This window comes from Sinohyriopsis cumingii, unplaced genomic scaffold (genome assembly GCF_028554795.1).
Source record: "Sinohyriopsis cumingii isolate HCF-2022 unplaced genomic scaffold, ASM2855479v2 utg000695l, whole genome shotgun sequence".
Classification (NCBI taxonomy): Eukaryota; Metazoa; Mollusca; class Bivalvia; order Unionida; family Unionidae; genus Sinohyriopsis; species Sinohyriopsis cumingii.
The window spans coordinates 1,035,248-1,059,453 of NW_028315924.1; the positions used below are offsets into that span (position 1 = coordinate 1,035,248).

General features: G+C 32.6%; 1 protein-coding gene across 1 annotated transcript in view; it reads left to right on the forward strand.

Moving 5' to 3' along the window:
* LOC149773280 (uncharacterized) overlaps window positions 1-24,206 on the forward strand; it is a 76,257-nt gene that overhangs the window by 36,261 nt on the left and 15,790 nt on the right. The window contains exons 5-6 of the mRNA XM_089946504.1: window positions 6,230-6,508; window positions 21,383-21,664. Coding sequence (XP_089802630.1) covers window positions 6,230-6,508; window positions 21,383-21,664 — 561 coding nt within the window. The remainder of the gene's footprint in view (window positions 1-6,229; window positions 6,509-21,382; window positions 21,665-24,206) is intronic.

Genomic DNA, 24,206 nt, shown 5'->3' on the forward strand with positions numbered 1-24,206 from the left:
TTATTGATAGTAGAATGTTGTCATCTGTTATTGATAGTAGATTGTTGTCATCAGTTATTGATAGTAGAATGTTGTCATCAGTTATTGCTAGTAGAATGTTGTCATCAGTTATTGATAGTATAATGATGTCATCAGTTATTGATAGTAGAATGTTGTCATCAGTTATTGATAGTAGAATGTTGTCATCAGTTATTGATAGTAGAATGTTGTCATCAGTTATTGATAGTAGAATGTTGTCATCAGTTATTGATAGTAGAATGTTGTCATCTGTTATTGATAGTAGATTGTTGTCATCAGTTATTGCTAGTAGAATGTTGTCATCAGTTATTGCTAGTAGAATGTTGTCATCAGTTATTGATAGTATAATGATGTCATCAGTTATTGATAGTAGAATGTTGTCATCAGTTATTGATAGTAGAATGTTGTCATCAGTTATTGATAGTAGAATGTTGTCATCAGTTATTGATAGTAGAATGTTGTCATCAGTTATTGATAGTAGAATGTTGTCATCTGTTATTGATAGTAGATTGTTGTCATCAGTTATTGCTAGTAGAATGTTGTCATCAGTTATTGATAGTAGAATGTTGTCATCAGTTATTGATAGTAGAATGTTGTCATCTGTTATTGATAGTAGAATGATGTCATCAGTTATTGATAGTAGAATGTTGTCATCTGTTATTGATAGTATAATGATGTCATCAGTTATTGATAGTAGAATGTTGTCATCTGTTTTTGATAGTAGAATGTTGTCATCTGTTATTGATAGTATAATGATGTCATCAGTTATTAATAGTAGAATGATGTCATCAGTTATTGCTAGTAGATTGTTGTCATCAGTTATTGATAGTAGAATGTTGTCATCAGTTATTGATAGTAGAATGTTGTCATCAGTTATTGATAGTAGAATGTTGTCATCTGTTATTGATAGTAGATTGTTGTCATCAGTTATTGATAGTAGAATGTTGTCATCAGTTATTGCTAGTAGAATGTTGTCATCAGTTATTGATAGTATAATGATGTCATCAGTTATTGATAGTAGAATGTTGTCATCAGTTATTGATAGTAGAATGTTGTCATCAGTTATTGATAGTAGAATGTTGTCATCAGTTATTGATAGTAGAATGTTGTCATCAGTTATTGATAGTAGAATGTTGTCATCTGTTATTGATAGTAGATTGTTGTCATCAGTTATTGCTAGTAGAATGTTGTCATCAGTTATTGCTAGTAGAATGTTGTCATCAGTTATTGATAGTAGAATGTTGTCATCAGTTATTGCTAGTAGATTGTTGTCATCAGTTATTGATAGTAGAATGTTGTCATCTGTTTTTGATAGTAGAATGATGTCATCAGTTATTGATAGTAGAATGTTGTCATCTGTTTTTGATAGTAGAATGTTGTCATCTGTTATTGATAGTATAATGATGTCATCAGTTATTAATAGTAGAATGATGTCATCAGTTATTGCTAGTAGATTGTTGTCATCAGTTATTGATAGTAGAATGTTGTCATCAGTTATTGATAGTAGAATGTTGTCATCAGTTATTGATAGTAGAATGTTGTCATCTGTTATTGATAGTAGATTGTTGTCATCAGTTATTGATAGTAGAATGTTGTCATCAGTTATTGCTAGTAGAATGTTGTCATCAGTTATTGATAGTATAATGATGTCATCAGTTATTGATAGTAGAATGTTGTCATCAGTTATTGATAGTAGAATGTTGTCATCAGTTATTGATAGTAGAATGTTGTCATCAGTTATTGATAGTAGAATGTTGTCATCTGTTATTGATAGTAGATTGTTGTCATCAGTTATTGATAGTAGAATGTTGTCATCAGTTATTGCTAGTAGAATGTTGTCATCAGTTATTGATAGTAGAATGTTGTCATCAGTTATTGCTAGTAGATTGTTGTCATCAGTTATTGATAGTAGAATGTTGTCATCTGTTTTTGATAGTAGAATGATGTCATCAGTTATTGATAGTAGAATGTTGTCATCTGTTTTTGATAGTAGAATGTTGTCATCTGTTATTGATAGTATAATGATGTCATCAGTTATTAATAGTAGAATGATGTCATCAGTTATTGCTAGTAGATTGTTGTCATCAGTTATTGATAGTAGAATGTTGTCATCAGTTATTGATAGTAGAATGTTGTCATCAGTTATTGATAGTAGAATGTTGTCATCTGTTATTGATAGTAGATTGTTGTCATCAGTTATTGATAGTAGAATGTTGTCATCAGTTATTGCTAGTAGAATGTTGTCATCAGTTATTGATAGTATAATGATGTCATCAGTTATTGATAGTAGAATGTTGTCATCAGTTATTGATAGTAGAATGTTGTCATCAGTTATTGATAGTAGAATGTTGTCATCAGTTATTGATAGTAGAATGTTGTCATCAGTTATTGATAGTAGAATGTTGTCATCTGTTATTGATAGTAGATTGTTGTCATCAGTTATTGATAGTAGAATGTTGTCATCAGTTATTGCTAGTAGAATGTTGTCATCAGTTATTGATAGTATAATGATGTCATCAGTTATTGATAGTAGAATGTTGTCATCAGTTATTGATAGTAGAATGTTGTCATCTGTTTTTGATAGTAGAATGTTGTCATCTGTTATTGATAGTAGAATGTTGTCATCTGTTATTGATAGTAGAATGATGTCATCAGTTATTGATAGTATAATGATGTCATCAGTTATTGCTAGTAGAATGATGTCATCAGTTATTGATAGTATAATGATGTCATCAGTTATTGATAGTATAATGATGTCATCAGTTATTGTTATAAAAATGATGTAATCAGTTATTGATAGTAGAATGATGATGCTAGCAAATTAAGCTTTATACTACAGATATAAGAACCTCCACTGAAATAAAACTCATGGGTTTCACAATACACCCTTATTAGTCCCACACAAGTTGGATGCAAGATTCGTTTTGAGGAGCATAGGTCATGGCACCAGTTATATGTACCATTTAAATTGTAAAAGAAGTGATTGGTTGATTCTGAACTTTGTATGATTTTATAATTAAAAAATTGAAAGCACAAGATGGGGATTGGTACCTGGTATGGGGAAGAATGAGAAAGAATGGGATTTAATTACTCGCTGAAATTTGTACACATAAGGAAAATCTAAGATTTCTTTCTTTCTTTCAGCTATTAAACTTGACAGTTATATGAACTTAGTGAGTACTGTATATGTTTACTTAATAGAATTAAAGATGACAACAAAGATCTTATTCATCCTAGACATTTGGATTAACCCCAAAACAAACAAATGACAATATCTACATTACATTTAAATTAGTAGCCAGCCTTATTTTTGTGTTTAGAGCAGACTTTACTTTTATGTTGTCATGGTTACAAAAGAGTAAACAAAGTCAGTGGAGTTTGTTTAGGTTTTGCATTCATAGCAGTGTTTTGAACAATCTGGACTTTATGCTAAATGTTTGCAAAGGATTAAATCAAGGTGAGTTGTGTCTATACATTATCTTTTTTGTGATGCTGATGTTCAAAGCAGTGTTGAAAAACATATTTTGCCTACATACCTGGTCTGGATGCATTATGTGGTTGATCACTCATGATGGTGCTTTTATGTAATAAAATTGATCTGTTCATTGAGATTATGTTTGAAAGTGACAGGTGGACACAATAGCAGAGATTGCTTACAACAGGTGTTACTCTATTAGCCAATTTGTGCCATAAAGGTGGATATTACATATCAAAATTTTACAATCTTCCTTATGCAGTGAGGCAAGTTCAGAGATCTTATACATGTAGATATTCTTCACAATTATGTATTTGTGTTGTCATTTCAAATATTTTTTAAAAAACAAATTAGCAATGATTCTGTTTCAAATGTCAAAAGGAATCAAATGAGAAATTTAATTGCTTTTTTTTTCTTTACAAGATGTCAAGTTCTGCACATTTGACAGGTATGATATCATTGCCATTCCAAATGGATGGTAAAACTAAAATTAAGGATCTCTTTAAAGAATGGTCATAAGTAACATTTAGATCTGTTTCTAAGATGTGTTTTTGGAATGTTCATCTAAATGAAATGCAGGAAATTATTTTGTATCCATAGTACCTGATGCTTTAATCTAATTCAGAGGAATTGGTACATTAACCACACAAGAAACAAGAACTTGTTCTGAGAGAAATTGTTTAGAAGAGGTTGTTCAATGTACTTAATATGGATAACATAATGTTTCACCTAAATGGGTACATTTTTAACAGATTGGGGATGGGATGACTAACCATCTAACACAATCTAACACCCCAGCCTTCATTTGCTGTTGAAGTGAAGGAGATTAGTTGCCTTAATTTGTGGAATCATCCTTTAGTAATTTATTGAATATGATTATTCCACTATTTAAAGTCCCTTTTGTTTGCTTTATGTGCATCAACTTTGTAGGGCAAGCAGATGGGGAGGCTATATTTTAACAAACTTGAAATTTTGTGATAGAAACCACAAATATATTGCACAAGTGCATGAAAGAATGTTTAACATTGGTAAATTGTCTCAAATAATTATAATAAATACTGTTTCAGATAATTATTAGTTTCTATTTATTTGTTCCACTATGTTTATTTTGTCTATTCATATATTTGTAGGGGTCTCCATGATTAATACCAAGCATAGCTTGAGCAGATTTAGTCATTTTTAGAAAGTGTTCATATGTAAAACAAGATTGGTTAGCTACACCCCAGCAGCTGGAAAATTGTGAAACTAAAAATGCATGTAGTCTCTGCCATTATCTTCCACATGCTCCATTATGAAATCAAGAAACAGAAATGACTAGAATGTTCAACATTATAAAATGTTCACCATTAAATAAATATCTTCCTTTCCCTACACTTTATTGCAGTATTGATGTCCAGCATGACAGCATAATGGTAGGAGACTGGTACTTCTACCATGATGATTACCTATTATGTTATTGGGCCAAAAGTTGATTCCAGCACAAGTGAAACACAATTTTAATAACTGCATGGAGTACAGTAGATGTCTTTTATTGTAAATGCCAAACATTAAGCACTCTTCATTTCCTGCCTAAACGAATGGTGTATGGCTTGGTTAGATGTCTTTCATTGTAAATGCCAAACATTAAGCACTCTTCATTTCCTGCCTAAAAGAATGGTGTAATTTCTTGGTTTTATTTGGTACTTTAAGGATGTCCATGAATGCGATTCTGCCAGTACCAAAAATATCCATTTTCAAGGCCATCTATCACGCATACTGTTTTAGAGCTGAAATCTACCAATATTGAAAATGACAAAAATTATTTTTAACTTTTATTAAATTACTCAAACACAGTTTTAAACTTTTATATGTTCTATTAACATGTTAAAGAAACCAGAGAGAAATGGACTATTGGGTACCAGAAATATTCCACTAGTACAACAATTAATGTGATGAGGCATGGCAGATCCATTGTTGGTCCCATCCCCTGTATAGATACCAACCATATATATAAGTTCTAAAGGGTACCAGTCTACCAATGGTAAAAACCATCTGACATACTTATATAAAAAGCTGTTAGTTGGTTAACGTATTGCAGGAATATAGCGAGTTCAAGGTGTTATGACTCTATGGTCTTAAACTAAGTAACAGAAAAGAGCAAAAACCAAATTCAACAAATAATTTATTTCTCTAAAATACAAAGTGAAAATTTATAAAGGAGCATACATTATTGTCCATTAAATCTCAAATAGTCCTCAAAATTATATCACAAGCCCAAATGTATAAAGTTTGTGTTGATGTGCCTGTAGTATCAAACATGCTAATGTATCAATTTCATGGAATATGGCAATGTGTTAACAGTCATTTGATATATCACAATAATACAATCCTAAATTTCCTTGACTGAATTTACTATAATTAAATTTTAATCATTTTGTCCGAGAACTATTAATAATAAGTACATTGTAATTCCAGTGAATAATAATATGAATAAATAAATCCATTCTTTGTCAAAGATCTTGGTAATTTGTTTGGTACAGTCTAATTGATGCAATAGTATTACATTAGTCAGTTACTAAACATAAACCTTATTATCATAAACATGCCTGATTTCATCATATTGCATTTATCTGCTATTTATGCATCAATAGGTTATTTTCCACTGAATTATGAATGTTCATTTTTATGTACTTGAATGTGTTTCACCTTCTGTAAGTTTTGAGAATTTGAAGTATAATTTTTATTTAATCATTTCAGTCAGAGTTACAGAGGCATTTTTACAGCATAACAACCAGAACATCACATCTACCCTGACTGTCACCAATGGAGAACAATTTACCTTGACATGTGTAACAGGAACCAGTCGACCTGCACCAAGCATAGACTGGTATCTAAGATCTCGGTCAATGGGCAGTGGAACCAGTCTGATCTTCACTCCCAATAACACAGTCCACAATGCAGTGATCTTCTGTCAGGCATACAACATTGACCCAAATCTTAAAGTTGACTCCAACAAACCCACATTGTTTGTTCAAGGTATATATGTAAGAGATAGTGGCTGTTTGTTAGATCTAATGATCATAAACCAGAAGAGCCTATGGGATTGACTGTTGTGTGGCAACCAATGGCTGTCTGTCTGTTAGGACAAAACTCTTGTCACTATACCACCTGTACTACTTGGAGGATTGCCATCAAAATTTAAACTCACATTCAACCCATGGTCTGATTGGTTCTAAATCAAAATGGTGCTTCTCAGACATCAAGTGTGGCCCCTACAGCAGGCATCTTCTATTTCTACTTGTTTCTGAGTGGATGATAATATTTTTAGCAAAAGGACATTTATGAGATCTAGTAGGTCTTAAATAAAAATGATGCTGATGAGAGCTATTTCGATAATCCCATTATTGTTACTCTTCCTGAATGGAAATCAATATCAGCAAGGGGCTTTTATCAGGGGACTACATGTGATATCTAGCTGCTCATAAAGGAAAATGGTGTTACATGGTCATAAAGGAAAATGGTGTTACATGGTCATAAAGGAAAATGGTGTTACATGGTCATAAAGGAAATGGTGTTATATGGTCATAAAGGAAAGTGGTGTTACATTGTCATAAAGGAAAATTGTGTTACATGGACATAAAGGAAAATGGAGTTACATGGTCATAAAGGAAAATGGTGTTACATAGTCATAAAGGAAATGGTGTTACATTGTCATAAAGAAAAATGGTGTTACATCATCATAAAGGAAAATGGAGTTACTTGGTCATAAAGGAAAATGGTGTTACATGGTCACAAAGGAAATGGTGTTACATTGTCATAAAGAAAAATGGTGTTATGTCATCATAAAGGAAAATGGAGTTACTTGGTCATAAAGGAAAATTGTGTTACATGGTCATAAAGGAAATGGTGTTACATTGTCATAAAGAAAAATGATGTTACATCATCATAAAGGAAATGGTGTTACCTGGTCATAAAGGAAAATGGTGTTACATGGTCATAAAGGAAAATGGTGTTATATGGTCATAAAGGAAAGTGGTGTTACATTGTCATAAAGGAAAATGGTGTTATGTCATCATAAAGGAAATGGTGTTACCTGGTCATAAAGGAAAATGGTATTACATGGTCATAAAGGAAAGTGGTGTTACATTGTCATAAAGGAAAATTGTGTTACATGGACATAAAGGAAAATGGAGTTACATGGTCATAAAGGAAAATGGTGTTACATGGTCATAAAGGAAATGGTGTTATATGGTCATAAAGGAAAGTGGTGTTACATTGTCATAAAGGAAAATTGTGTTACATGGACATAAAGGAAAATGGAGTTACATGGTCATAAAGGAAAATGGTGTTACATGGTCATAAAGAAAAATGGTGTTATGTCATCATAAAGGAAAATGGTGTTACCTGGTCATAAAGGATAAAGGTGTGACATGGTCATAAAGGAAAATGGTGTTATGTCATCATAAAGGAAATGGTGTTACCTGGTCATAAAGGAAAATGGTATTACATGGTCATAAAGGAAAGTGGTGTTACATTGTCATAAAGGAAAATTGTGTTACATGGACATAAAGGAAAATGGAGTTACATGGTCATAAAGGAAAATGGTGTTACATGGTCGTAAAGGAAATGGTGTTACATGGTCATAAAGAAAAATGGTGTTATGTCATCATAAAGGAAAATGGTGTTACCTGGTCATAAAGGAAAAAGGTGTTACATGGTCATAAAGGAAAATGGTGTTATGTCATCATAAAGGAAATGGTGTTACCTGGTCATAAAGGAAAATGGTATTACATGGTCATAAAGGAAAGTGGTGTTACATTGTCATAAAGGAAAATTGTGTTACATGGACATAAAGGAAAATGGCGTTACATGGTCATAAAGGAAAATGGTGTTACATGGTCATAAAGGAAATGGTGTTACATTGTCATAAAGAAAAATGGTGTTATGTCATCATAAAGGAAAATGGTGTTACCTGGTCATAAAGGAAAATGGTGTTACATGGTCATAAAGGAAAATGGTGTTATATGGTCATAAAGGAAAGTGGTGTTATATGGTCATAAAGGAAAGTGGTGTTACATTGTCATAAAGGAAAATTGTGTTACATGGACATAAAGGAAAATGGAGTTACATGGTCATAAAGGAAAATGGTGTTACATGGTCATAAAGGAAATGGTGTAACATTGTCATAAAGAAAAATGGTGTTAAGTCATTATAAAGGAAAATGGAGTTACTTGGTCATAAAGGAAAATGGTGTTACATGGTCATAAAGGAAATGGTGTTACATTGTCATAAAGAAAAATGGTGTTACATCATCATAAAGGAAAATGGAGTTACATGGTCATAAAGGAAAATGGTGTTATATGGTCATAAAGGAAATGGTGTTACATTGTCATAAAGAAAAATGGTGTTATGTCATCATAAATGAAATGGTGTTACCTGGTCATAAAGGAAAATGGTCTAACATGGACATCCAATATTGCCATGATAGTGCGATTTTATAATGTTTCTTTTTGCTGCTTCACCTGAATTGATGGCAAGATATTCATGGGATTTCAATGAAACATGTTTTGTAATGTAATCACTACTACTGAATGGATTGTTGCGTCGACATGGGCTTTTTACTCAAAGGCTAATGGTTCTAGTTGGTCATAAATGAAAATTGTGCTGCTCAGACACCTAATATGGCCATCACAGTTACCATCTTTTAAATCTTGTTATTAGTGCATCGCAATAATAAATGGTCATATCGACATGTGGCTTTGCTAAAACACTTGTGAGGTCTAGTTGGTTCCAGATGAAACTAGTGTCGATCTGACATCCAGTGTGACCTCAAATATGGCTGCCACAATGAATATATTTAAACTGTAGTGGCTAATTCTTTTGATTGGATGGTCATATTGACTTATAGTTTTAGCCAAAGTTTTCTTAATTGTGTCTAGTTTGTTCTAAATGAAAATTGTACTGATCATACATCCAGTATGGCTGCCACAGTGACAAATATTTTAATTTTACATCTCAAGAATGTCTAAGGTGGCTTCAACAGTCAACAGTTAGAAAGAAGACGTAGATTACTTTTGAATACCTGAAGATTCCTTTCAGTCAGTATATCTTGTTGTCATCCATTATTACCTTGAGAATTGCCATGAAACTTTATTCACACATTCATCCCAAGGTCAAGTTCATCATATATGAAAAGGTTATGCTTATGGCCAGAAATTTGATTGAAAATTATGATAGGCATACATTTTAATAAAAGTGGTACATCTTGTTAAATTTTCTTTAACTACAAAAATAATTCTCACTGCATTGTAAATAACAATTTATGATAAAATATAGATCAATTAAAATGTCATTAATGCTAACTGGTGATAATTAAAATGTTATTAATGCTAAGTGGTGACAAGTAAAATGTCATTAATGCTAACTGGTGATAATTAAAATGTCATTAATGCTAACTGATGACAATTAAAATGTCATTAATGCTAACTGGTGACAAATAAAATGTTATTAATGCTAACTGGTCATAATTAAAATGTCATTAATGCTAAGTGGTGACATTTAAAATGTCATTAATGCTAACTGGTGACAATTTAAATGTTATTAATGCTAACTGGTGACAATCTTTTAAGAAATAAGTCTTAAAGTAAAATGCATGTGTTAGTTTTATGTTTTAATTTTGTTTCAGTATAATCATCATAAATGTGATGTACATTCTTGTAATAAAACATAACAATCACCACAGTGATGCCCACAAGCATACATTTCCATGAGAACCTAATTAAATACTGACTTTGTTTTGACCTTTGACTTGCTTTAATGGTGTTTGTCATTCTTACAATTAAACCTTTGCTTACATTGTACTATATGAATTAGTCTTTTGTATTAAATCAAGTATCGAATGTGCTGATATGCCAGTAGTTTGGAATAATGTTGATGTAATTCTAATGAACAATTTAAATAAATAAATTAAATCCTGTCAACTGAACACAACTAAAAAATGATTCTTCAAGACATGTGTTAAGATTAGGAATGAGTAATTGTGTGTACAACAACCTTTATATACAATAGCAAAGATACAATTACAGAACCAGGGTGAGGGTCAAAAATTAATTTTCCCATCAAATTCATAAACAATATCACTTCTTGAATACTCCTAATTTTTACAAAGCTAGACCTGGAACTCAAAATTTATAAACACTTCCATGTAATAATGATCTTAAAATATAAACTGAAATGATAAAATGAAATTCCTGACAAAGACAATCACACAATAAAGTTATACATAATATTATATCATTTCTAAAATCTGTTGATATTAATGCAGTGCAGCAATTGCCATTATGTATGTTGTAGATGTTTCTCAAATTATTTTTACTTCACTTAGCATAGGTTTAAGAAATAGGCCACTAAATTAAATTTACAGGCAAGAATTAACCATGTAATGTGTTGTTACAAAAGATTTGAGTAGTCAGGTAGTCCTACATCCAAAAAATGTAGTAGTCAGGTAGGCCTATACCCAAAAGATGTGAGTAGTCAGGTAGGCCTATACCCAATAGATGTGAGTAGTCAGGTAGGCCTATACCCAAAAAATGTGAGTAGACAGGTCAGCTTATGCCCAAAGATGTGAGTTGTCAGGTAGGCCTACACCCAAAAGATGTGAGTAGACAGGTCAGCCTATGCCCAAAGATATGAGTAGTCAGGTAGGCCTATGTCCAAAATATGTGAGTAGACAGGTTGGCCTATACCCTCAATTTCTGATGAAGGGTCAGATACACTAGATACACAATATTCATATATATAACAATGTATATAGAACAATGAGAAGAAATGCAATGTCTGCTCAGTTAAATAATGTACAATATACCATAGCATGTGGACAATATTTTGTTTATTTTCTTGATATAATATACATAACACCTCCCCTCATAAAGAGAAGGAAAGATATATACAATATAATTTTCTTTACATATAAAAGTAGACTAATTAGGCTTATATAGCATGATGTCCAATGATGTCACAATATGTACAGAAGTTAAAGTAATACATAATTTCTATACTTGTGAAACTACATCTGCTATCACATTATGGTTTCCCTTGACATAATTGATGCCATTGTTGTATTCCTCTAACATCAAACTGCACCTTAATAATCTCTTAGATTTGTTATTCTTTTCACTTTTGTAATCACATAATGCAATAATTAGAGAAGGAGCTGAACTAATATCACAGCCAAATATTCCTTCTCAATTGCAGAATACTTTATCTGGTACTTCTTATTTAGAAACATACCACACTGGATGATATAAACCATTTTTGTCTTCTTAAATCAATATTTTACCAACCCCAACATCACTTGCATCAACAGACATTTTAAATGATTGATTCAAATCTGGAGATGTAAAAACTGGTGCTCTCTTAAGGAAAGCCTTTAATACATAAATGACCCCCGACATTTCTCTAACCAGTAAAATTTGGTTTTCTGTGTCTTTAAGTTAGCCAGGGGTTCAGCAATTATGGACAAAGCTTAGGAATATTTCCAATAATGTCCAGCCCTACCCAAAAATGACATTAGTTGCTTTTTACTGCTAGGCACAGGGAATTCAGAGATAGCCTTGACCTTAACTTCTATAGCATTAACTTGACTGCATCCCACAAAATGTCCTACAATGTAACAAAAGCATGGCAAAACTCACTTTTACTTTAATTAATTGTCAAATTTGCATCAGTGAGTCAATAAAAAAATTTCAGAATGGTTTCCAATGGGATTATCCAGATGTTCTGGATAATGCAATCAATGTGTGCATCACAGTCATCTATATCATGTTCATTAAACACTTGAAAGTTGGAGAAGACCCTTTCATGCCAAACTGCAGCACTTTGTATCGATCAAATTCATCTGGAGTTATGAATGCCAAAATTTACTAACCTTAACTTTGTTCTTTCCGTGACTGGATTATGCCAGAATCCTTTAAATTTTCAAACCTGATTACATATTTTGTAATTGCAAATTTGTCAAAGCAGTCATCAGATCTTAGCATTGGACATACATCTGTTCTGGTGACACTGTTCACTTTTCTATGGTCAGAACACGTACTGAAAGTACTATCTTGATTTGGCAGACAAATACATGGTGAACTCCAACTAGCTTTACTTGGTTCTATAAAATTATTCTCCAGAAAATACCAAATTTCTTTTCCATATATTCCAGTTTGAGTAGATTTGTCCAGTAAGGATTCTGCTACACAGGTATAGAATTGACAATGTCATGATATTTGTTCATGTTGGAACATTTGTAAACAATTGCTTGATTGACATAGTAGCTTTAGTTCACTCTTTTCATTTGCCTACAAATGTGAAACCTTTCTGGGCCAAATTATTAAATATTTCTGAATTCAGAAGACTGGTTAAACCGAAATCTCTAAGTCAGATTGAATGCTGTCATTTAAATCCTCACAGTGTGAAACAGGTACAAATAAACTGATTGATTAAAAAGGCTATCTCTATCAACATACTTCTTTAACATATTTATATCGCAAAGTTGTTTCTGTTTCCTTCTCCCAGAAGTGGTAATGATGTAATATTAAGTCACTCACTCTTTTTCAGTTGTATATGAACCATAGTACCATAAGGAGCACAATAACATAGTACAATAAGGATCGCAATACCATAGTACCATAAGGACCACAATATCATAGTACCATAATACCATAGTACCATAATACTGTAGTACAATAAGGATAACAATACCATGGTACCATGAGCACCACATTGTCATAGTACCATAATGCCCACAATGCCATAGTATCATAATGACCACAATATCATAGTACCATAAGAACCATAGTACCATAGTACCATAAGGACCACATTACCATAAGGACCACAATATCATAGTACCATAATGACCATAGTACCATAAGGACCACAATATCATAGTACCATAAGAACCATAGTACCATAGTACCATAAGGACCACATTACCATAAGGACCACAATATCATAGTACCATAATGACCATAGTACCATAAGGACCACAATATCATAGTACCATAAGGACCATAGTACCATAAGGACCATAATACCATAATACCATAATTACCATGCTACTGTAGTACCATAAGGATCACAATATCATAGTACCATGAGGACCATAGTACCATAGTACCATAAGGACCATAGTACCATAAGGACCACAATATCATAATATCATAAGGACCACAATATCAAAGTACCATAATTACCATACTACTGTAGTACCATAAGGATCACAATACTATAGTACCATAGGGACCACAATATCATAGTACCATAATGACCATAGTACAATAAGGACCACAATATCATAATACTGTAATACCATAGTACCATAAAACCATTGTAAATTAGGAGGACTTTGAGCTATGGGCAAGATAGCTAGGACTGTATCACTAGACTGAAAATTACTTTTTATTCTTTTTATTTTATTTTATGATCAACCTTTTCCACTGATCACCACCTATCAAATAGTTTCTATTTTTTCCCCTGCAAATTTTACATGTGTTTGCCAGTTTCATTTTTTGAGTTCATAAACATTTGTCAATATTCCTCAAGTACAAACTTGTAACCCTTCAAAATATGTTCCTTAACCATGCACAATTATCACTTTGTTTTACCAACAGACTTCATGAGCTTTGCCAGCAAGTAATAATAAAGTATACTACTTTCTTGGCAACTTTATCAAAAAGACTAAAATATTGATCTGATCCCTTTTATTGACAATGATAATCTTCATATTATGGTTCACATTGTCAAATAGATCATGCAGTTTGGCACTATCTGGCCTTGCTTGTTATTGTTACGTTGTAACTAGTAGGGCTTTTGTTTTTTCTGTATTTATAATCATACTGTTTTTCTTGCACCATACTTGAAGTCTTTTGAGAGAATCTTGTAAATTATTTTCAAGTACAGTGGTAATGATGTAATATAAGGACCATAATACCATAGTACCATAATTACCATACTACTGTAGTACCATAATGACCACAATATCATAGTACCATAAGGACCATAGTACCATAAGGACCATAATACCATAGTACCATAATTACCATACTACTGTAGTACCATAATGACCACAATATCATAGTACCATGAGGACCATAGTACCATAAGGACCATAATACCATAGTACCATAATTACCATACTACTGTAGTACCATAATGACCACAATATCATAGTACCATTGTATTCAGTGTAGTATCATCTGCATAAAGGTCAGTGAAAGAAATTGAAGTTCCAATCTTAAGAGGCAAGTCATTGATAAAAAGAATGAATAACAGAGGTTCAAGGATGGAGCCCTGTGATGCTCCACAATATTTTTACTGTTAGAAAGTTGACCATTTAAAGATACTTTTTGTACTCTGTCAGTTAAGTAAGGAGGAAACCAGTGAAGGGAGTCTTTGTTTGCATTGATAAATGTTTAGTTTTTCAAGCAAACTTTCATGCTTTACAAGATCAAAAGCTTTACAAAAATCAACCATAATGGTGCCTACCATTTCACCTGTGTCTAATCCTTTCAGCCTTTATCAATCAAAGATTTAAATACTGTTTCACAGGAGTGATTCTGGTGAAAGCCAGACTGATTATCATGAATAAGATCATAAGTGTTCAAATAGTTGAGAAAAGAATCATGTACATGTTTTTTCTAGTAATTTATGAGAGACAGGGAAGGATAGAGATTGGTCTATAGTTAATAACATCATCTTATTCTCCCACTTTATGCAATAATGTAACGTTGGTAGTTTTCCATGTTTGTGGAAATATTTAGACCTAATATTTTCATTACAAATGAAAGCTATACTCTCTACAATTGCAGGTGCAGCTACCTTTAGTAGCCTTGATTCAATCATATCAAGTCCTGTAGCTTTACAATCATCCATTTTTGTTATATATTTCATCACTAATTCAGGATTCATTTCAGGAATTTCAAACTTTATATTATTTGGTATTTGTTTAGCACAAAAATGTTTGAATTCCAGATAATCAGAAGAAGTTCTGGGTTCGTTAAGTTTTTCAGTAATTTGAACAAAATAAATCATTAAAAATATTTGAGATGTCTGTTGGGTTATCGTTATAACTGTCCTCATTTTTGTTGAGGGATAAAATCTTCATTATACTCTCACATTTTTCTGCAACAAACTCTTTAAAAACTCTCCAGATAGGTTTTGGGCTATTTCTGTTTTCATCCAGCCATTTTTTTTTACTGTTTGGATTGTCATATCATTTTATTAACTATATTCCTCCAGATTCTATATTCAGCTGGATTTCCTACTGATTTTAGTTGGTCTCTTTGCTTTATTGCCTCAAAAGTTTCTGGGGAAATCCAGCCTGGCTGGTGGTCATTCTTTATCCTGCGTGTTTTTAAAGGGGCATGTTTATTTACTGTTTTTATGAAAAGATCCAAATAAGAATCCAAAACATCATCAATATCTTTAAAGAGTTTGACTGTATTCAATGTTTTAGATTTTCTAGGAATTTAACTGTTTCATGTTTTGAAAAGATCTATAAGTAATGGATTTATGGATATTATTATTTGTTGATTTGCCATTAACTTTGTGTGTTAGAAAAATTGCAAATTGGTCACTTATACCAATTATCTTTGGAACCATTACTTCCAAAACGTTTTCTTTTGTATGGGTATAAACATGATCTAAAAGTGTTAAAATGGTTTATATGAGTTTTAGATAGATATTATTATTTGGATGTCTTCGGATGACCTTATTGATATCTAACACATCACAATAACGCTTGGGGGCCATTTCACACAATGCAACCTGACAGCTTTGATTTTGTTTATGGATGTGTGTACATAATTGGTCATATGGTTCTTCAAAAATTTCCAGATCAGTCCCTTCACTGGCATTGTTCCCTCCAATATAGAGGACTATTTTAGTAAACTTGGAGAGATCATACATTTTTATATATTCCTGTATTGTCTTTAATGTATCAGCTGTAATGGCATATTTTCTAACTCAGTACCTCAGCCCTCTGTTGTTAATTCCATGTAAAATGGAACTACCAATAAGGAGGATGTTATCTCTGCTGGTAGAAGGAAAAGTAGTATGTTTACTTTGTATTGATGTAGGTAGTCTGTATGGTGCTTTATTACTTTTAACTTTATCATTTCTGGCTGAGTCAGTGGCAGAGTTGGAAAACTGCACTGGGTTTTTTCTTGGCAATACTTCATGTGTCTGTACATTTTTGCTTAGTGAAATAGCTTTAGGACCAATGGTTTGTGAATGTCTGCTGATAGTCAAAGGTTTCTCTCTCTCTGGGCAGCAAATTTAACCTTCTCATTTATTAGCTTGTCAATCTGTTTTTGCATCTTGCCCACTTACTTCTGGAGTGTTTATATTACAGTCAGCAGCAGGTCAGTATTACACATACATGGAGAGAGCTGTCTATGATCTCTAGGTGGCATAGGGGTCATAGTCACTGGAGTGCTATTTATTGCAGGAACCCTAGAAAATGGGTCAGCTCTCTCATCAGATAATTCCTGATTTCTATGACTACAACTCTCATTTGAGTCCACTATATCTGATAAACATGTGGAATTGAAACTATCCTTAATCATAGGGAATTCTAAAAATAGATCAGTAGCCATTCTGATGAAGTTCTTATCTTTCCATTTCATTGACCCTAAACCCCTAACTTATATTAGACTTTCAGCACAATTAAAACTAAGTACACATTTTGGTCCATCAGCATTATTGTGAAATTGGTTGAATTTAAATGTTTCACATTGTAGATGATACCCTCTAAATAGTCCTTAACAGGAAGGTCTTGCTCTACATCAGAGAATGCTTCAAATGAACATTGTTCCGAAACAGAAGAGGGTGAGGAAGTCAGCAATAATGTGATAGATGAATCCATGATGGAACACATTAAATTTCATTTACACTAACTTTATATTCTTAAAATAAAAAGAAAGTACTGTTAATTATTAAATCTGAATATTAGAGAAATAGAATATATTATACAACCTTTACTTCTTGAAATTTGGAATGAATACACCACCATTGATGAGCAAACCTGTTGACTTGACTATCTGTGGAACAAAGGGACCACAATCTGCCATGCTGAATCTGGCTGCTGGCTGAGCAAACTTTCACATCACAAAATAGTTTTTGCATTATATTGAAACAGAAAAATAGTGTCAAAGCTTCATGAAAAGAAACATGATGTAGCCTTTTGGTCCGAGATATTTCATGGATTAAACACACAGATGTTCATGGATTTAACTGTTACTGAGATGCTGACTTCCATAATGCACAGCTGTTAGTACCATCACATTGATATAAAGAGAAAGAGTTCTTGATTCCTTTTCCTATTGTCATGATATCAGATTCTTGTTGTCCTCAGTTATAATTTGAGAAGATTTATTTATTTATTTACAAGTTCTTGGAATTGCAAAGTGCACATTGACATTAGGACTAATCAGTATTTTGGAGTTGCCTTGAATTCATTCAGGGACATGCTGGATATTATCATTGCGATTTCAACAAAACTGTTAGCACATCAGCACATACCAGACTGATGGTACGTCAGCACAGTCAAGACCTGGAATTCATTTGGAACTCTATATTTTGGAATTGCGTTAGAACTTTTAAGACTTTTGGTGTTTAGTTTACAATACTGTAAGTTCCTTTAAATTTTTACTTTGTTTACTAGGGAATTAAATTAATTGATGAATTTTACAATAACTTCTTCATGTTGCTTCTTTTAGTGCCTTAGATTAAGACCATGAGTTGTATCTGTCTTATCTTATAAGTGCTCAAAACAAGAGGCATAGATGAATATCAAACTGTCAAGCATCTCATCTTGACCCGTACAATGGAGTCAAGCATCTCATCTTGACCTGTACAATGGAGTCTAACATCTCATCTTGACCTGTACAATGGAGTCTAACATATCATCTTGACCTGTGTCATGAAGTCAAACATCTCATCTTGACCTGTACAGTGGAGTCAAGTATATCATGTGGACCTGTATCATGAAGTCAAACATCTCATTTTGACCTGTACAATGGAGTCAAGCATCTCATCTTGACCTGTATCATGGAGTCAAACATCTCATCTTGACCTGTACAATGGAGTCTAACATCTCATCTTGACCTGTACAATGGAGTCTAACATCTCATCTTGACCTGTACAATGGAGTCTAACATATCATCTTGACCTGTGTCATGGAATCAAACATCTCATCTTGACCTGTATCATGAAGTCAAACATCTCATCTTGCTCTGTACAGTGGAGTCAAGTATATCATGTGGACCTGTATCATGAAGTCAAACATCTCATTTTGACCTGTACAATGGAGTCAAGCATCTCATCTTGACCTGTACAATGGAGTCTAACATCTCATCTTGACCTGTACAATGGAGTCTAACATATCATCTTGACCTGTATCATGAAGTCAAACATCTCATCTTGCCCTGTACAGTGGAGTCAAGTATATCATGTGGACCTGTATCATGAAGTCAAACATCTCATTTTGACCTGTACAATGGAGTCAAACATCTCATCTTGACCTGTATCATGGAGTCAAACATCTCATCTTGACCTGTACAATGGAGTCTAACATCTCATCTTGACCTGTACAATGGAGTCTAACATATCATCTTGACCTGTATCATGGAGTCAAACATCTCATCTTGACCTGTACAATGGAGTCAAACATCTCATCTTGACCTGTATCATGAAGTCAAACATCTCATCTTTACCTGTACAATGGAGTCAAACATCTCATCTTGACCTGTATCATGGAGTCAAACATTTCATCTTGACCTGTATCATGGAATCAAACATCTCATCTTGACCTGTATCATGGAGTCAAACATCTCATCTTGACCTGTACAATGGAGTCTAACATCTCATCTTGACCTGTACAATGGAGTCTAACATATCATCTTGACCTGTATCATGGAGTCAAACATCTCATCTTGACCTGTACAATGGAGTCAAACATCTCATCTTGACCTGTATCATGAAGTCAAACATCTCATCTTGACCTGTATCAGGGAGTCAAACATCTCATCTTGACCTGTATCATGGAATCAAACATCTCATCTTGACCTGTATCATGGAGTCTAACATCTCATCTTGCCCTGTACAACAGAGTCAAACATCTCATATTGACCTGTACAATAGAGTCAAGCATATCATCTTGACCTGTATCATGGAGTCAAACATCTCATCTTGACCTGTATCATGGAGTCAAACAAATCATATTGACCTGTATCATGGAGTCAAACATCTCATCTTGACCTGTATCATGGAGTCAAAAATCTCATCCTGCCCTGTACAATGGAGTCAAACATCTCATCTTGCCCTGTACAATGGAGTCAAAGATCTCATCTTGATCTGTATCATGGAATCAAACATCTAATCTTGACCTGTACAATGGAGACAAGCATGTCATCTTGACCAGTATCATGAAGTCAAACATCTCATCTTGACCTGTACAATGAAGTCAAACATCTCATCTTGACCTGTATCATGAAGTCAAACATCTCATCTTGACCTGTATGATGGAATCAAATATCTAATTTTGACCTGTATCATGGAATCAAACATCTCATATTGACCTGCATCATGGAATCAAACATTTCATCTTGACCTGTATTATGGAGTCAAACATCTCATCTTGCCCTGTATCATGGAGTGAAATGTCTAATCTTTACCTGGATTCAAATATCTAGAAGTGTAATACTGATAATTATACTACCATTGTTTATATTTTATCTACTGCAGTAGTACAGCAACTTAGATAACTACTGCTACAACCATAACAGCATACACTATTGTTGATGTAAGTACTGCTTTAGTGAAGCACAAAATTCTTCAACATTTCTTGCTTCAGTTTAATATAACAACATAGATGTCAGTTCCATATCACACATAGATGTAGTACATTGGGTCACTCTTGGACAATACATTAATGCATCTTTATGCTTATGTCCTTTTTACTGCATGGTTGTAGGTGGATACCTTGTTTACACACTTGTATTTTCCCAACAATTGTTTTCTTACATACAATACAATGTTTCAAGATATAATTCAACTGAACAATCAGATGTGTAAGCAATTTCAGTGAGAAACTAGTGAATGCAAATGTCAAACTGGATGTCCTTTCAATTTTTCCCAAAATACATGGAATATGGCAGAAGGGGATTTTATTCCAGAATTCATTCATTGCACAATTTTACATAAAAAGAAATTATATATCACAATTAATCATTCAATTTCAGAATTATCTCTTATTATCCATTGTGTCTATATACATTCATTTGACAGATCATGACAATTGTTTTCATTCATTTGACAGATCATGACAATTGTTTTCATTCATTAGACAGATCATGACACAGAAATCTAATTTATTCAAGAACATGAGCTTATTGAAATATGGCCATGATTTGTGATGTGGCAGATCATGACAATTGGTTTCAGATTCCTAATAAAAATGATTTATACCACAAAGATATGTATTTACTTTACATGAATTGAAAGAGTGGGAATGAGTTCATGTAGGAAATGTTTATAAATAAATATGCATACAATTTAAAAGGAAGATGATGTGAATCAAAACTTTGTATTAGTTTTAAACAAAGAAATTAAGAGAGAAAAAAGACAAAATGTTTGCATAAATGAAGAAATCTTTGGAAAACAAATAATGAAAAAAAAACTTGCTTTCCTGATACAAACATCATTGAAAATGGGTTTGTAAAAATTCTCTCACTTTCAAATGGACCATGGACATAAGTGTCTGTCATAGGTGAAATAAGCTGTATCAGATATTTGCTTGTGTGTCTTTACTATGTATTAATTATCTTGCTGATTGATGTTATGTATTCTTTTTTCTTTTTTTAGTGAGAGTGACTGAGGCAGTTTTACAGCAGAATGGCCAGACTATTTCCAATGCAACTCTTATTGTTACTTCTGGGAAACCAACAACCCTATCCTGTGTTACAGGAAACAGTCGACCTGCTGCCAACATAGACTGGTACATAGGATCTCAGCAGAGAGGCAATGGAACCAGTCTGAACTTTATCCCGACCAGTGAGGATCATAACAAGGCAATTTACTGCCAGGCTTACAACATAGATCCAAATCAATCAGTAATGTCGAATAAACCAGTACTCTTTGTAAGAGGTAAATTGGTACATTAGAATGTCTGCCAGTTGGAATTAAAATAAAATTGCTTCTACAAAATAAAATAAAATCACACTTAAACATGAAGTACATGGGATATGTGTGTTTTCAAGGTTAGTATTGCATAATAGATGTATATCTATTATAATTTTGCATCCTATGCATGTTTATCTGATAATTTCCAGGATTAAGTTCCTGACAACCTCTGCAAATATACATGGAACACATGTGTGTTACAATATATACTATATGCTAATTAAGATTGATTTTCCTTAAACTATGATGTAAAAGATAAGCAAACCTTTGTTGTTTGTAAGTTTAATCAATGTAGGTATAATGAATTTAAATAGATTTATATAATGTGACATTGATAATCTGCCTAGAAGATATATATCTTCTTATATAAATTAAGATATTAAGAACCTGTTTGTAACCTGAATGTTTTTATAAAATTTACATAATGGAAGCAGCAAAACATTGAGCCTCATAAGACTTCTCAAATGTACTAGCTTTTATTTCCACACTAAAGTAAAACACAAACATGTCGTTTTCTATCAACATGCTATGAAGAACAATGTCTATAAGTTATGTGCTATGGCAACAGAACTTGTCTCATGACGCTGGTTTGTTAGGCAATGTGTCCTCTCGATTTTCTTTTTCATGACAATATTACCTAATGTATCTCTCCATTCTCTTTTCATGATAACATTACCAAATGTATCATCTCGATTCTCTTTTTCATGACAATATTAGCTAATGTATCCTCTCGATTCTCTTTATCATGATAATATTACCTAATGTATTCTCTCCATTCTCTTTTTCATGATAATATTACCTAATGTATTCTCTCCATTCTCTTTTTCATGATGATATCACCTAATGTATTCTCTCCATTCTCTTTTTCATGATGATATCACCTAATGTATTCTCTCCATTCTCTTTTCATGATAACATTACCAAATGTATCATCTCGATTCTCTTTTTCATGACAATATTAGCTAATGTATCCTCTCGATTCTCTTTATCATGATAATATTACCTAATGTATTCTCTCCATTCTCTTTTTCATGATAATATTACCTAATGTATTCTCTCCATTCTCTTTTTCATGATGATATCACCTAATGTATTCTCTCCATTCTCTTTTTCATGATGATATCACCTAATGTATCCTCTCCATTCTCTTTTTCATGATAATATTACCTAATGTATCCTCTCCATTCTCTTTTCATGATAATATCACCTAATGTATCATCTCAATTATCTTTTTCATAACAATATTAGCTAATGTATCATTTTGATTCTCTTTATCATGATACCATTACCTAATGTATCCTCTGGATTCTCTTTTTCATGATAACATTACCTAATGTATCCTATCAATTCTCTTTTTCATGATAATATTACCTGATGTATCCTCTGGATTCTCTTTTTCATAATAACATTACCTAATGTATCCTCTCGATTCTCTTTTTCATGACAATAGTGGCTAATGTATCCTCTTGATTTTCATTTTCATGATAATATTACCTAATGTATTGTCTCAATTCTCTTTTTCATGATAATATCACCTAATGCATCCTATCAATTCTCCGTTTCATGATAATATTACCTAATGTATCATCTTGATTCTCTTTTTTTATTACATACAACATTTGGTACATGTTTATGGTCTTTGTAGACCAATTAACTCTTACATACAATGTTTGGTACATTTTTATTACATACAACATTTGGACATGTTTGTTGGCCTTTTTATTGTCTAGTAGAAACTGTTTGTTTTTTTTGTTTGTGGTATTTTAAGAGAGATACAAAGAGAAATAATACACCAAAACATATGGTGTTGAGATGTAAACTTTAATAAAAATGGCCAGTTAGTTTAGTTTGATATGTCTTGATGGATAGGTACATGTAACAATTTTCAGATGGTATATGTTCAATATTCATGAAGTAAACCAGGAGTCAGCAACCTATTTTACATAGCATGCCACTTTTTTCTGGATTAATTAGAAAATGAATGAGTGCCAGCCACCAGTTAGAGAGTAACACTGTATAAATCAAGATTTTTGGCTGCCCTTCACATGCCACATAAAATATATTGCCACATTGTGGCATGTGTGCTTAGTAAATCATGTAATATCAATGGAATATTCACATTTCATGGTTTGGACCAAAAGAAAAATTTGTGTTGAAAGTCTGTAAAAAATTTTGTATTTCTGCTTCTTGCATAGTTTTAAGAAACAAATAATTTTGGTTACATAAATAAGCAGAAAGTAAGACACAACCCTGATTCTACTTTTGTGCTTTTCAACTCATCCTCCACTTGCAGTTATCAGTGGTGTAACATTGTGTATCACAGCATTTACACAAATCTATCATTACTTTCTTTGTTTAAATGAGGTTATCTTAATTATCATTATTCCCCATTCAGCCTTTAGTTCTAACAAAATCAATTAAATTTTGTGTATGATTCATTATGAGACTGATTTTTGATGTCTCGTACTAAACATGTATAAAACTATTGGCTATTCAACATCAGAGT